Here is a 14,912-nt window from a genome sequence, read left to right on the forward strand (position 1 = left end):
AATAAATAAATAAATAAATAAATAAATAAATAAATAAATAAATAAAATCTGGAGAGTGCAGCCATGCAATAGCAACCCTGTTCTTACAGGGGGAGTAAGTCTGAATCCAGAGGGCTGGAAGAGCGCGATGGGAAACTCGCAGCCCTCTGTGGTTGCTTGTGTGCCACAGGCCGGCTCGGCTCAGGGTGTAGGGAGTAAGTCTTGCCCCACGAATGGAAGGGCAGAGGGAATGTGTGCGCGGAGGTGTTGGCTAGCAGCGCGGGGATCCCTCCTGGGGTTTCCCTTTGCGCGCAGATTTACCCTTTTGCAGAAGGAAAAGCGCAGCAATCGCAGCGGGCGCGCGGACCCGCCCTTCCCCGGGCGCCCCGAACCGGACCTGGGCGCGGCTGGGGGCGCTCTCCAGGGCCAGGCGCCCCCGGGGTGGTCGGGGTGGAGGGGGGATCGAGCGGCGGGGAGCCCCGAGGCAGACGCGCGCGCCTCCTGCAGCTGGGCGAGGCTGCTGCGCCCGCTGGCGTCTTTTTCCTCCTCCGGTGGCCTCGGTTCCAGCCGGGCTGGGCGGGCCGGGTGGCGCTCGGGGGCTGGGCTCCGTGTCCCCACTTTCCCTCCCTCCCCGGGCCGTCCCGGGAGGGCGGGCCAATGAGCGCCAAGAGGAGGGGAGCGGGGAGCGGGAAGCGGGGCGCGCTCCGCCGCGGGCCTCCTACGCGCCAGTGGCCGCTGCGCCAAAGCCAAGTTTGCGCCCGGGGAGTTTGCGCCGGTTCGCGTCCCGGGCCTCGCTGCCGGGTGCTCTGAGCCGGGCGGCCGCAGGCCCCTTGGGTGCAGCCACCCACGGGCGCTCGGGGGCGAGGACGCCGAGCAGGGGAGCGCAGGCCGGGGCTGCGCCTCCTGAAGATGCAGGATGGCAGCAGAGCCGCCGTCCAGCCCCTCCTACCGAACCACCGGCTCCACCTGCCTGCACCCGCTCAGCGAGCTCCTGGGCATCCCGCTGGATCAGGTAACCGCGCGCTGCGGGGTCTCCCCAGGAGCGTGAGCGCGGGGATCCTCCGAGCCCTGGCAGGCAGGGAGCCTGGGCACCATGCGGGGGAGGGTGGTTGTGGGGCGCGGGGAGTGTGACCTACCTGGGTCCCGCCCCTATAGCAGAATTTTAGAGCTACAAATCAAGACAGGTGGGTTTTTGGTTTTTTTTGAGTTGATGTTTTTCTCTTGTAAGTTGACATACCCAGCACGACAGGTTCGAATAAACTTTTTTTCTTTTTGTTTGAAGTTTTGAGATGACTGGTTTCCTGTAAGCAGGTTCTCAAGTGTTGAGATCCAGGAATCAAGTGTTTTCTTCTACCAGTAGAGTCAGGTTCGTGTCATTGTTAATTTAGATGATGTAAAAATAAGCCTAAGAGCTGGGGTACAGGCCAGAGACAGAGTGGGGAGCAGAGCAGGCAGACTGACGAAATCCACTGCTGAGGGGAGCAGCGGGTGGGGCAGGAGAGGTCTGCCGCGCCATGTGGGTAGCTCCCTGGCCAGCTGGAGATGGAACTTGTGCTGTAGAAGCTTCAGATTGCTTCATTGTGCACTGCTTAACCCCCTGCGCCACCAGGGAGACCCTCATCTGTAGTTTTTGAATGAGAGATCTGGTGTTAAACTTAAGCAGCCAGGCTTGTCAAAGCAGGGTCATGATTTTTTGTTTCATGTGTGGTGCTGCCAGGGGTGGGAGGTGCCCATGGACTTTGTGGTTCTCCAGGACCTTATTTCCTCAATTTGGACTTGCAGGGTCCTGAGTAGGACAAGTTAGTGGGGGAAGCTGTAATATTTTTGTTGAGTGTTGAAGTTATTAGAACCTTCCAGGAACCATTCCATGGAAAATGGCAACAAGGAACAGTCATTCCTGGTAAGAAATCTTCCCGAGATGTTCTCATTTTCTTTCCTCTTTAGGTGCTGCCTTGTAGTCTGTAGTGAGTCAGTAAGTATATGTTGATTTAAATGAAAGAGGGTAAGGTGAGCTGGAGAGGGACCTCAAGCGCTTCAGATGGCTGTCTCTTTCATGCTGAGTTTTTGCCAGTTTTCTTTCTCTGCCACTCACTAGTGATTTTTTTCCTCCTTTTCAAACAAGAACATACCTGCCGTCCCTTCCAACACATTCTTAGTGTTGGATTCCTTCAGCAAGGAGGAAGTGAGACTTGGAGTTTCTGTGTTGTTTACTGAGCCACCCTCCTACCCGGCTCCCAGTGAGGATCTGACCTTCTATCTCATCAGTGGCAAAATCCAGAAAATCAGGAAATTGGAAAGATGCTAACTCTTGCTTTTATAAATTACTTTGCTTTTTGTAGTTACGGTACAAGAGGCCAAGGCAGAGGCAGGCAGAGTAGCAGATTCTTTTGACCTGATATAAAGCATAAGCAGCCACATTTCCTTCGGGAGTGTTGGTTTTTCATTTACTCCTCTACCCCCTCATCACCATGTATTTTGATTGCATTTTTTGTTTTGAGCTCATCTGCACAGCTATAGAGAGGAATCCGCAGAGGCTTTTTGGATGGAAAGAGATAGCTCCGTGGACACTGGAAGTAGGATGTTATTAAGTGCTTTTTAACTGCATCCACCCTCACCCCCCAATCTCCTGTTAAAGGAGCTCTGTTTTTAATTTATAAAAAAGAACAAAAGAGGCTTAGGGGTGTTTGAAACTGGAAGGGAGGGATTTCTGGGAGGAACGAAAGAAAAAAAATGTGGGCTATGAGCGAAGACGCAGCTCTCAGGGATCCCCCCCCACCCCCCTGCCCCGTCTTCCTCTGCACAGGGTCAAGTCTGAGTGATTGTAGGTGGAAAAAAAACATTTCTAGTGCAAAGCCCCAGGTAGCTTATTTTAGGTCCAAGGAAAATCCCAAACCATAAATAATGTGGTTTGAGGTGAAATTGTGGCTTGAGAGTTTGGAAGCTTGGTGTGTTTTTTTCCCCTCACATGTTCAAGGGCTTTTAAAGATCAGACTGACAGGGTGTCATTCCCGCGCTGCCTGCAGACTCCCTCTGGCTGCTTTTCTGGCTGTTGTGGGTACTCCATCCTCATGCGTGGGATGGCAGTGGCAGATGGTGATAAGACCTACATTTTGGTGTGGCAGAATCATGTTTAGATAAAAAAATACTCTACGTGGAAGATCCTTTTATCAGACAGGGTTCTGGCAGAAAACAGAATCCAACTTAGTGGCTGCAATGAGAAGCCGCTAATGAACTGCTAAGAGGGCTGTGGGCAGCCTTAAGGGAACCAACAGAGGATGCTGAGATGCCAAGACTGGGTGCCCGAGAGGCAGGGAGCAAGCTCTGCTGTTACCACTCAGTGAGAGCTGCACCCAGGCCCTGGGGGATGCAGTGGGGGATGCCTCCCATCTTACAGCACCCCCATCTTTTGCAAAGGTGACTGGCCTGAGGCATCTGGGTACTGTGGTCTTCAGGGGCTTCTCCTGGGCACAGACCAAAGGCACAGAGAAAAGTGAACCCAGATCTGAAGTGCAATCCCAGAAGTGTGCAGTTCTTCATACATGTTCGCTTTGGCCCCATTATGTAGTGACCATCCATTGGCCTCAAGTTCCCTCCCACATGGGTCTTCCTATGTTCCTCAGTGATGTCGAGTCCATTCCCACTGTCTTAACCAGTTCATACCTATGTTCATAATTTCTCAGTTGATGGCATTTCTGAGAACATCTTTGAGTTCTGGGTATGCCTGTGTCAAGAAGTTTATTATCTGCAAAACAGGGACTATCTAGTGAACAATATCCATGGAACATTCTACCTTGTGGGGCCTCCCTGGTGGTGCAAGAGGTTAAGACAGAGCACTATGAAGCTATCTGCAGCCACTGCAGCGCGAGTTCGATCCCTGGCCAGGGAGGTGACCCACATGGCGCAGCAGACCCCTCCTGCCTCGCCTGCTGCTCCCCTCAGCAGTGTATTTCAGTGGATCTGCCTGCTCTGCTCCTCACTCTGTCTCTGGTGAATCCTCTCACCCACCGCATCTCTGGCCTGTACCTCAGCTCTTGTTTGCATAAATAAATAAATCTTAAAAAAAAAAAAAATTCTACCTTGCCAGTGAGGAACTCATTCCTTTTCATCAGATTTTTCCAATTACCTGTTCTGTTAACTGCTGGGGGGAGCCTGTGTGCAATTGTGACTTTACCGAGGACAAGACTGGGGTTTTAATTTCCAGGGACTTTTACTAGTTGACATTCTCCTAAAACGGTTAAATGAAAAATGTCTCGTTTAATTAGAGACACATAGAGCACAGCCACTCAGATCCAGAGTAGAGAAGTGGAGCATGATTCAGGGGCCTCCCTAGTGCCTCGCAGAAGGATTGCTTGAAAACTTGCTAAATAATGAGTCCCCATCTGTCTAGCAAATACGGAGCCCTGGCCGTTAGTAGAACTTCTCGGACACAGTGCCTCACTTACCCAGGATAAATGAGATCAGAACTTTCCTTTCCCATCAAGCAATGGAAGATGTGTGTTTTGATAAGTTTAAATCACCTCCTTGCCTTCTCTGCTTTGTTTGGGCTGTGGGGTGTGACATGATCTGTCTTTAACCGGAGGCTTCTTGGTTTGCAAAACTGACTGAACTAACAGGATGAATGCTTTTAATGTTGATGTTATTAATTTGTGTGATGTGTGGTCATGTTCCAGCTGGGAAAGCTGAGAAAGAAACCTTTTCTGGCTTTAAGGAATTTCCATTTTGGTGGTGAGGAATTCTGGCTGTCAGAGATGTTTTTTTCCTACTGGCACCACCAAACTCTGTGTGTGTTTGCATAAAGTGTCAATTCACTATTAAAGGAAGATACTAGATTTCTTTGTCTAGTTTCCACCCCCTCTAGCTTCCTTTCCCCTATGTAATCTGCAGAAAAAAGAGGTAAGGAAAAATATACCAGGAAATTAGAATCCAGGAAATGATTCTGAGATTAAAGCAGCAAAGGTTTGGGACTATTAACATGAGCTTGTGTTACAGTTTAAAAGCAGAGTGAATGAAGACCAGCTCTGAAGACCCGGAGATCAGATTAATGGTGATAGAGCACTGGGTTTTGATCATTTCTCTGGGACTGCTGATCACAGGCTTCTGGACTTGTCTGGAGCTTTCTGTCACCTGGCTGATTCCCTTGTCCATTCTTGGAAAGCCCAACCTTCAAGTTCTTATCTGAGGCTTGCCCTTCCTTAAAAGTTCGGCTCACATTCCACAGTCATTATTAAACCAATTAAATATTTATTTAACGCTGGTAGTGCCGGGTGCCTGGCCAGGTGGTAGAAACATGGGGGTGAAAAAAATCAGGGTCTCTGTCCTCAAATAGTTTATATTTTAGTAGATGGTACCAAGGACCCATTTAAGTATACATGTGCCATATTCTCAAAGGCCTTTGTAGGTGGTAACAGAGGTTCCTAAATGGTACCCTGGTAGAAAAGAGAAAGGAGGGCCTCCCCTGGTGGCGCAGGGGTTGAGCGCTGGGTTGTGAAGCTGCCCGCAGCCTCTGCAGCGCCGGTTCGATCCCCAGCCACCAGCGAGGGTCCCATATGGCGCACAGACCTCTCCTGCTGCGCCCGCTGCTCCCCTCAGCAGTGTATTTTGTCAGTCTGCCTGCTCTGCTCCCCGCTCTGGCTCTGGTGAATTCTCTCACCCTCCCGTGCTCCTGACTGTACCCAGTGCTTGTATAAATAAATAAAAAAAAGAAAAGAGAAAGGACACCAGGGACAGGTTGGGCTCCTGTGGAATTTACTGTTTATCTTTGATAGGGTTTACATTTAACACTTAATAAGCGTCACGTTCTATGGTTAGTTATCTTGCTGGGTTCTATGCTGAATTTCAAAGTTCTTTGAGGTTGCAGTTTTATCCTTACATTCTAAGGATATAATAGGTGCTCATAAGTGCTTATCATTAGTAACAATATATGCCAGTGTTAATGATATAAATTATCAAACTTCAATATATAGACTCTCACTTTGAAATGGATAGATTGGTCTTCATGGGAACAAGGGTTATTCACACCACCTCCAGGCTCTGCCTGAGGGTTTCTGACAGAACAATCTGCTCTCCCCCTTGGAGCTTTGCAGTTGAACTCAGCTTAGCATAGTGGTAGGCATATGGGAGGCTACTTTACTGCTGTTCCCCCTAATTCACAAGGATAAGGGTGGGAGGACTACTGTGTATTTTCTTTCTTTTTTTTTTTTTTTTGAACAAAGGGGGGCAGCTTATTTTTCTTTTTTTTTAAAGATTTATTTATTTATGCATACCAGAACTGGGGCACAGGCCAGAGGTGCGGGAGGGCGAGAGGATTCACCAGAGATAGAATGGGGAACAGAACAGGTGGATTGAGTGAAATACACTGCTGAGGGGAGCAGCAGGCAAGACAAGAGAGGTCTGCTGCACCATATGTGGATCACTCCCTGGCTGGGGATCGAACTCTTGCTGCAGTGGCTGCAGATAGCTTCTTAGTGCGGAGACTTAACCCCTTGCGCCACCAGGGAGGCCCCTGTCTATTTCTTTTTTGAAAGTAGTTCTTGCAAGTTCAGCTCTTTCATCCCCACTTAAATTCCCCTTTATTGTCTGATATTGAAAATGATTGCTTACAGAAGGAAAATAATTTGGTTAGACCAAAAACTAGTATTGAGTTTCTCCTCTGTTTCAGGAATTCCTGGGGTGGTGATTCAAACATGACTAAAATAAGGCCCATCCTCCAGAACTCATTGTTGGGGTGGGTGGGGACACATGTCAGCTAGAGTTGCTCATAGGGCTACCTGGCTCAATAGCAGCAGCCTGGAAACTTATTGGAAATTTACATTTTTGGCCCTCCCCCATCCCCCATGGGTGGTCCTAGTCATGGGACATTTAAGGCAACCTCCAGGCTGGTGCTGATGGCCTGAAAATTTGAGAACCATCGGTGACAGCAGGTAGTTGGGATACAAGTGAAGCTCATACTGTGGCTGCAGGATGAAGTGATAGGGCTGTTCTTTGTGGTACTAGCTCAGGTGCAGTTTCTCTATGTGCTTTATTCAAGGAACCAAGAGGCCACAGAAGTGGCTAGTGGAGTGCAGTTGTGAGGGTGGCAGGTGCTCTTGGTTGGAGGCAGTAAGCAGGGTCCTTTCACAAGGAAGCTGGAACACTGGTGAAGTGTTTGTATTCATCTTACAGGCCAGGGGCTTAGCAAACTTAAGAAAAAATGTTTATTCAAGTAACGTAGCTATAACATTCCATGGAGTTCAGGTGTACAACATTCTGCTTTGACATCTGTAGACACTACATCACCATCACCACTGATAGTCAAGTTTCTCTCCCTCACCTAAGCCTTCATCTGCTTTATCTGTTTCACCCCCACAACCCCTCCCAACCTCTCTGGGGATCACCAATCTGTTCTCTGATTCTAGGAGTTTGTTTTTTTATTTGCTTTGCTTCTCCCACTTGAGTGAAATCATAATAGTGCTTGTCTTTCTGCATCTGACTTATTTCACTTAACACAGTCCTCTCAAGTTCCATCTGTGTTGTCACAAATGACAAGATCTCATCTTTTCTTTATAGCTGCGTAGTATTCCATTGTTTGTGTGAGTGTGTGTATGTATAGCACAACTTCTTATCCATGTATCCTTTGATAGGTACTTAGGTTGTTTCTACTAATGAAAAAGAGTGAACTGTCCTTCAAAAAATTTAAGAGTAGAAATGCCATGTGAACCAGCTGGGCATTTACATGAAGAATATAAAGCTAATTCAAAAAAATATATGCATCCCCATGTGCATTGTGGCATTATTTACTACAGTGAACATTTTCTATAATAGTCCACACAGTAAATATTTTCAGCTTTCCTGGCCCTGTAGTCTGTTACACTGCTCAACTTGGCCATCGTTGCATGAAAACAGCCACAGATAGTATGTAAATAAGTAAGCATGGCTGTGTTCTCATCATACTTGACTTACAGGCACTGAAATTTGAATTTCATATCATTGACCTTGTCATGAAATTTTTCTTTTTTTTCATTTATTTCAGCCCTTTAAAAATGCAAAACAGGGCCTCCCCGGTGGCGCAGTGGTTGAGCGCTGGGTTGCGAAGCCTCTGCAGCGCCGGTTCGATCCCCGGCTGCTCCCCAGCCACAGGAGGAGGGTCCCACATGGCGCGCAGACCTCTCCTGCCGCCCGCTGCTCCCCTCAGCAGTGTACTTCGGTCCTTCTGCCTGCTCTGCTCCCCGCTCTTGCTCTGGTGAATTCTCTCACCCTCCCGCGCTTCTGACTGTACCCAGTGCTTGTATAAACAAAACAAACAAATGAATAAATAAATAAATAAATAAATAAATACATGCCTCTATTAAAAAAAAAATAAAAATGCAAAACATTTTTAGTTACCAGGACATACAAAAACAGGCAGTGGGTTGGATCTATTTCCCCCTCATAGTTTTCCTTAAAACTTGGTGCCTGGCTCAGCATCAGAATATACTGTGATGTGTGTTGCTGAGGGCCAGCCCAGACCTACTGAATGCAAGTATTAGGGTGGACAGGCTCCCCCTGGGGCTTCTCATGCCAAGTGACATTTGAGAGCCCCCACTGCCCTGGAGGGGAGGTGTTGAAGGATCACAGAAGGATCAAAAAGCTCCATTTTTGTCAGGTGGTATAGGAGGTCATGGCTGCAGGGCTGGAGGAGCAGGGGTTTGGGGATGGGCATAGGAAGGTTTAGTGTGGTCTTTACAGGGGAGCGGGGAATGAGCTGACCAGGGTTGAGCTGCTGAGTATAATCAACCCACTGAAAATCAAGAATTTTTATGCTAGTCCATGATTTCTCTCTTTCAGCAGCCCCTTTTAGGATTAAAAGCATAACAGACAGTTGGACATTTGCAGAGAAGGTTGCTGGAAAGTTATGTCCATCCTGGGAAATTTACCCAAAGAACACAAAAACACTAATTTGAAAGGAAACCTGCCCTCCTATGTTTATTGCACGAGGCTCAAGTTGAGAAGTGGAGTTGTGAGCTGGGCCTGGGTTAGGGAGAGGGACTGAGTCTTCGGCATGGGGAGGTAGCCCCTGGGGTCCAGGAGTCCTGAAGAGGCGGTGCCCAGCGACTGGCCCTGAGCATTGTGATTACTCCTGGACCTGCATACCAGTGTGGAAACTTCCTTTGTGCTTCTAAGGCATTACTTCTGGGAGGTGGAGGATGGACTTGCTGAAATTGCCAGAGCACATCAGCTGCTAAGCTATGTGAGAGGATAAGACTGTGAGGTCTGATGTCAGAGTCCGCAGAATTGAGAGAACAGAGCTGGTGGGTTGGGTACTGTCCCTTAGTCCAGCCCTACCAGAGCCTGTGCACACAGACCAGGGGTCTGGTGAGCCCTGGACATGGGCTGACTCCCCAGAAAAGTGCCTGCGGAGCATCACAACCTGGTGACAGTGTTTGATGGGAGCACAGTGAGGGTGCAGGGGAGGCCTTATACTCCCTGGTCTTTCGAGCAGAGGCCTGGAAGATCCTCGAGTTTTAGCCTTCCTGTTGTAGAACAAGAAGTGGTCTCCCCAGCCCAGCCTCCATTTATCTCTCTCTCCTAAGGACACTGACAGCTCCATGCATTGAATGCTTACACCACCAGGCACGCAGCCAGCTGCTCTGTACACATTCTCTGACTTAATTGCTGTAACTCTTTAAGTTACACTATAAATTTCAAGTTAAACAGGCCTGCAAAGCTTAGGTAACTTGCTTGTAGCCAAAGCTGGGAGGGGGTAGAGGGAGGACTTGAACCCATGGCCATCACTGCAGATTTGCCCTTAGTCCTGGCACTGTGCTCCAGCCACCACTTCTAGTTCCTGTGCCTCAGACACTGGGAGTCCTTCATCCTTTGTACCTACCTTCCAGCTCCGCTCACACTGTGCCGTTCCTTTCCCCTAGAGCTTAGGCCTCACTTGGTCCTCATTTCTCACTTCACCTCCTCCTGTCTGCTCCCTCAGAGCCTGGCCTCACTGTCTTCCTTCCATTTAGAAACCAGCCTGCTTCTGGCTTCCTTAGATCTGAATGGTCCCCCTCTTGCCTCATCCAACTCTGCTGCCATACCCCTGTGCCTCTTAACCTTTTTGTCTTTTCTATTTACTGAGTCTTTTTTTTTTTTTTTTGCCCTGGCAGACTTGGACAACTTTCAACAGTTACTTACTGAGCACTGTTTGCCAACCATTGGGCCAGAATGGGGATATGGAGGTTAATAGGATCTGTGCCTTCCAGGACAGAAATCATCAGCACTAGTTGAACTTGTTAAACGACTCTGTTGCATGTCCACCCTTGTAACTGCTGTGTGCCTGAGAGGGACTCGGGGCCTCGGTGCCCCTGGGCCTGTCCTGAGGTGAGGGCCAGGGGCAGGTGATTCCTGGGAGCTGCTACTTCAGAGGGAACAGGGTTATGTGCTGGGGTGGGGCATGGTGAGGCAGAGAATATTCCAGAAGAAGCTATTTGAGAAAAATGTACTGAGACCTTTTTTATGGGCAGTGACAAGATGAATCTTAGTCATCTAGGTATGCTTAAGACAAAGTAGGAACTAAATAAATATTCGTTGAGTTGAACTAAACTTTATTTACATTCTTACATTGGAATGGACTCAATGAATATAAAATTGGGAGCCAGTTCTTTTTTTTCCAACTTGTTAGGCCTGTTTAATATTTGGAACCTGGGTGTCATAGGGAATAAGGCTAATTTCTGATTTGAAAAATAATTAATGACCCAGTTGGTGATAGTTAAATGTTAATCATGGATTGTTTAAATCTAACATTTTCATTATGTGAAGAATGCAAATTGTAAATGCAGAGACTCCTAACATTTTTTTGGGCCAGCTGTCTTAGAATTGTGTGAACAACAGGGAGAAATTCCCTTCAGTTGTCTAAAGTCATGTCATGTGTGTGAAAGGGTCTGAAGTACCCCCCAGAGTTTTGGAATATGGCCTCCAAGTTACATTTATAAAGAAAAATTTCATAAAGCGATTATACCTAAGCAGATACAAATGGAAACCTCTTTTACATCAGCAACTTACAAAATGATTTCAATGTGTATAATTTATAGCAGCGTTTGCTTACATACTTTGGACTCGCTTTCTATTCTGTGAATCAACCCTTTCAATAAACAGGATAAAGGGAGAACTTGCTGAGTCTTATTGACAATTTCTAGTAGTTTTGCCAGGATGGTACAAGAAGAGAGAATCATCAGTGGGAAAAATTACTTCAAGCAGTTTGTAATGGTTAAACATGTGCTTTCTTAAAATATCACTATCCCTTTGGGCTGTACAAACATGATCATTTGCTACAGATGAACTCATCAACCCATTGTTATGTGTTCAGTTTTCCAAAGAAAAAATGCACTTGGTGAATCATTCACCAACTTCCTTCTAATAGTGGAGCTCTGCTTATAACTTGGAGACTGATCTGTGCTTAATTTTCTTTTATGCCTTAGTTCCATGGATCTGATCTGAAGTATGTTTTTGAAGATCTGCCATAACATTAAGACTGTTTAAATTGTTGCATTCAGATTTCTGGACTGGTTGTGCTAAGGTATTATTGAGGGTCACCCAGAGACCCCAAACTCTTAAGGGGTACATGCTCTCAAGGGATTCTGCCATCCACTGCATAAAGATAAAAGAAGCACACACGTGGTGTGATAGATCTCTAATAGAATTAGCGTGCATAGAGAAGAAAGGGTATTTCTAACCATCATTTCCTGATAAAAGACCCCAGATTATCCATTCCCTCACAGGCAAATGCCCAGCCAAATGGGGTTGTCCTAAAAAGGGGCTGCGGAGTCCTGAAAGTTTGTCACAAGTCTAAGGTAACTTCTGGTGGGGAACCACAGGAAAGGGGTTCTAAAGCAGTTTCCTAAGAGCTGGGGCAGAGGAGATACCACATCAAGATAACAGCTGCCACTGTCAACCTCCCCACGTGCCTCTCACCCACCTGTGTCTTCCAGGTGTCTAGGTGTCTGTTCTTCCAAGTCCCCCCAAGTCCCTGTGTGTAAGTCCAAGCTAGAGTCCTCCAGCTCACCTGCCATCTAGATTCTGTAGCTTCACTTGGCTGGTCAGCTCTACCCCCAGTTCCCAGCAGCTCCCCTGCTCAGGAAGTCTGGCTCATGGCATAATGGGACCTGCAATCCAGGTGGCTGCATGTAAGAGGGGGTAGGGAAAATGATTCTGTTCCTTAACAATAGGACTAGCATTGCCCAACCCTTATTACAAATAGTCTGTGCTTAGGCGATTTTACCAAACAACCACACAGAACTCAGGTTTTAGTCTAGTTTATAAAAGAATGGGGGTGCCTTGAAACATTCTAAATTTTATTTCCAACAATTAAAATAAAACATACTGTGGTTAACTCTCCCTGCCCCCATTCTGCATTCTGTAATTCTAATTTGGAGCACAGTCAGCAAAGGTAGATGCACAGCAAGAGGCTGTTTCGCCTTAGAGGAAGTTGCTAAATCCAAAAGGCATTTGTGAAATTTCACATAGTGGTTTAACTGAGTCTCACTGGGTGGAAATTCCTCCCGTCTCCTTCCCCCATCCCATCCACGTTATCTTTTGCTCTTTTTTCATTTTATTTTAAATTTTTATTTTAACCAGTTATTTGTTTTTAATTTTATATGTGTTTTTCTGTTTTGTATGTATACAGCATAAAATATTATTTTTCTGACTAGGTCATTTAAGTACCTAGTATCAAAATCCTAGTATCACAATCACAAGGCAGAAAAGGGGGGGATATTATAAAAGGTCAACCACTGCCTCCTCCCCACCCCCATACACAGTATATGGTTCTTCCACGCCTTGCCTTTTTAAAATTTTCTTATGCACAGTGTCTCTTAGGGATTGGTTCAGATCTGCATAGACAGAGCCCTTGCGACATTTGACTTCCTTTCTGCCTTGACAGAGAGTTCTGTTTTTGTGCTTCCAAGAACTGCTTGATCCTTTAGCCAAGCTGAGCGCACTGGAGGCAGAAGGTTGGGGTTGGTTTCCTGGTTCCCCTGGGATGGAGACAAGTAGTCTCCAGACTTAGGCCTGAGGACATTAAAGAATCCAGAGTCCCCAGGCAGGGTGAAAACATCCCTGCTTCTAACTAGCTTGGTGATGGTGGTGTTGCTCTGGAATCCTTGGCATCCTCAGCCGGTGAAATCATGCTCTTTAAGACCCATTCAGCTCTAAAATTTTGTGATATCAAGACCCTCAGTAGTAGCAAGGAAGTCTTGGTGCTAGGTTGTAAAGAAACACTTTTTAAGGGCAAAACCCACAAACCAAGTCTCTATTTCCCTCTCCTCCCCCAACTTTTGAGTGGCTTTTGCTATAATAATTGTACCTGTTTATTTTGCTTTCGTCTTTTTTCTTTTTTAAGATTTATTTATGCATACAAGAGCTGGGGTACAGGCCAGAGATTGGGAGTGGTGGTGAGGAGATTCACGAGAGACAGACTGGGGAGCAGAACAGGCAGATCCATTGAAATACACTGCTGAGGGGAGCAGCAGGCCAGACAGGTCTACTGTGCCATGTGGATTATCTCCCTGGCCAGGGATCAAACTCATGCTGCAGTGGCTGCAGATAGCTTGATAGTGCTAAGACTTAACCCTTTGCGCCACCAGGGAGGCCCTGCTTTCTTATTTCTTCCCATGACATGTGTGCATTTTAGTACATGTTGACTGAAGTAATAGGATCTTCGGGACTCTGGAATCTTTGGATAAGATTGGCATGCCTTAGGAATTGCCTGCTTTGCTCTGGACCAAAGATCATGTGGAGAAATGCTTCTATTTGTTGTCTGCTAGGGCTAGTTATATGGTTTTTCTCTTTTCTCCATTCTCAAAGATAATTGCCATTCATCTCCAAACAATAGCGTAAACTTGCTTGTAGATTATTTAACAAAAGGGAAATAAATTAACATTTATGTGAAATTACAGTCAGAGGACCATTTTATTTGCATTGTGGAGGGAAGGGCAAAGCGATTTTATATTTTCTTAATATGGGGTCTGGGATTGGCGTTTATATCAAAAGTATAGTAGAAGACTAGCTTACATTTATGTTTTAAAAGTTTTTATTTTGCTTTGCTTTATTACTTTTTTTGACCTCAGTCTTATTGAATCTTTCTGCTGCGGAATTTAGAGTGTCTGTGTGTGTGTGTGTGTGTATATATATACACATATTGATGTATATAAATATATCTTTATCTGATTGCCTATTTTAGTTTAAAAGGAGGGGAAAATGAGGCTGTTAATGAAATGATGAATAATCACTTCACCAAGATACAGAGCTGGGCTGTATTTCATCCTCATAATGAATAATGACATACGACTGTGTGTTTTAGCTGGTTGAAATTGCAGAGAGAATTTGAGAAAGCTGTAAAACAATTTAGAAATTGACCACTTATGAGATTCTGTGAGAGCTAGAAAACCACCTCTTATGTCTTGGCCCACCCTCTCCCCGGCCACTGATTAGAGGAATATGTATCTAGAGTTGATTCTCCATTGCAAATTTTCTCAAAGAATTGGAGAAGTCAGAAAAGAATCAGAAAAAAGAGTACAAGAAAAACCACTGAAGACTGACAAATAAAAGGAAATGAACTAGTGTGAAAGAGTCCACTAAGGATGGCAAAAGTCACAGGTCATGGAGTGGCCATCAGTGTTGTTTTTAGGCAACCATAGATGGGTGTGCCATTTTCAGTTCCCAAATTAGGCCTTGAAGTCAATGGCCTAGGGGTGCTTCTTAAGTGTATATCACAAAGCCCAACTGAAAGTACCAATGGTCTCATCATTTTTAATAAGTAACTTGTACATCTTTATTTTGTTATTTTTTAAGATTGATTTATTTATGCATACAAGTTATTTATGCATATGCATTCATTTATGCATACAAGTCATTATTCATTATTTATGTAACTGAGGGGTAGACCAGAGGTGCAGGGGGTAGGGGGAGGTGAGAGGATTCACCAGACA

At 46.1% G+C, this 14,912-nt stretch overlaps 1 protein-coding gene across 1 annotated transcript in view; it reads left to right on the top strand.

The window, feature by feature from the left end:
* Nucleotides 1-820: 820 nt before the first annotated feature.
* MBOAT1 (membrane bound glycerophospholipid O-acyltransferase 1) overlaps nucleotides 821-14,912 on the top strand; it is a gene marked incomplete at its 3' end in the record, with an annotated part of 103,309 nt that continues 89,217 nt past the window's right edge. Inside the window, exon 1 of the mRNA XM_084228023.1 lies at nucleotides 821-991. Coding sequence (XP_084084149.1) covers nucleotides 896-991 — 96 coding nt within the window. The 5' untranslated portion in view covers nucleotides 821-895. The remainder of the gene's footprint in view (nucleotides 992-14,912) is intronic.

Source organism: Talpa europaea (genome assembly GCF_964194135.1).
Source record: "Talpa europaea genome assembly, chromosome: 2".
Lineage (NCBI taxonomy): Eukaryota > Metazoa > Chordata > Mammalia > Eulipotyphla > Talpidae > Talpa > Talpa europaea.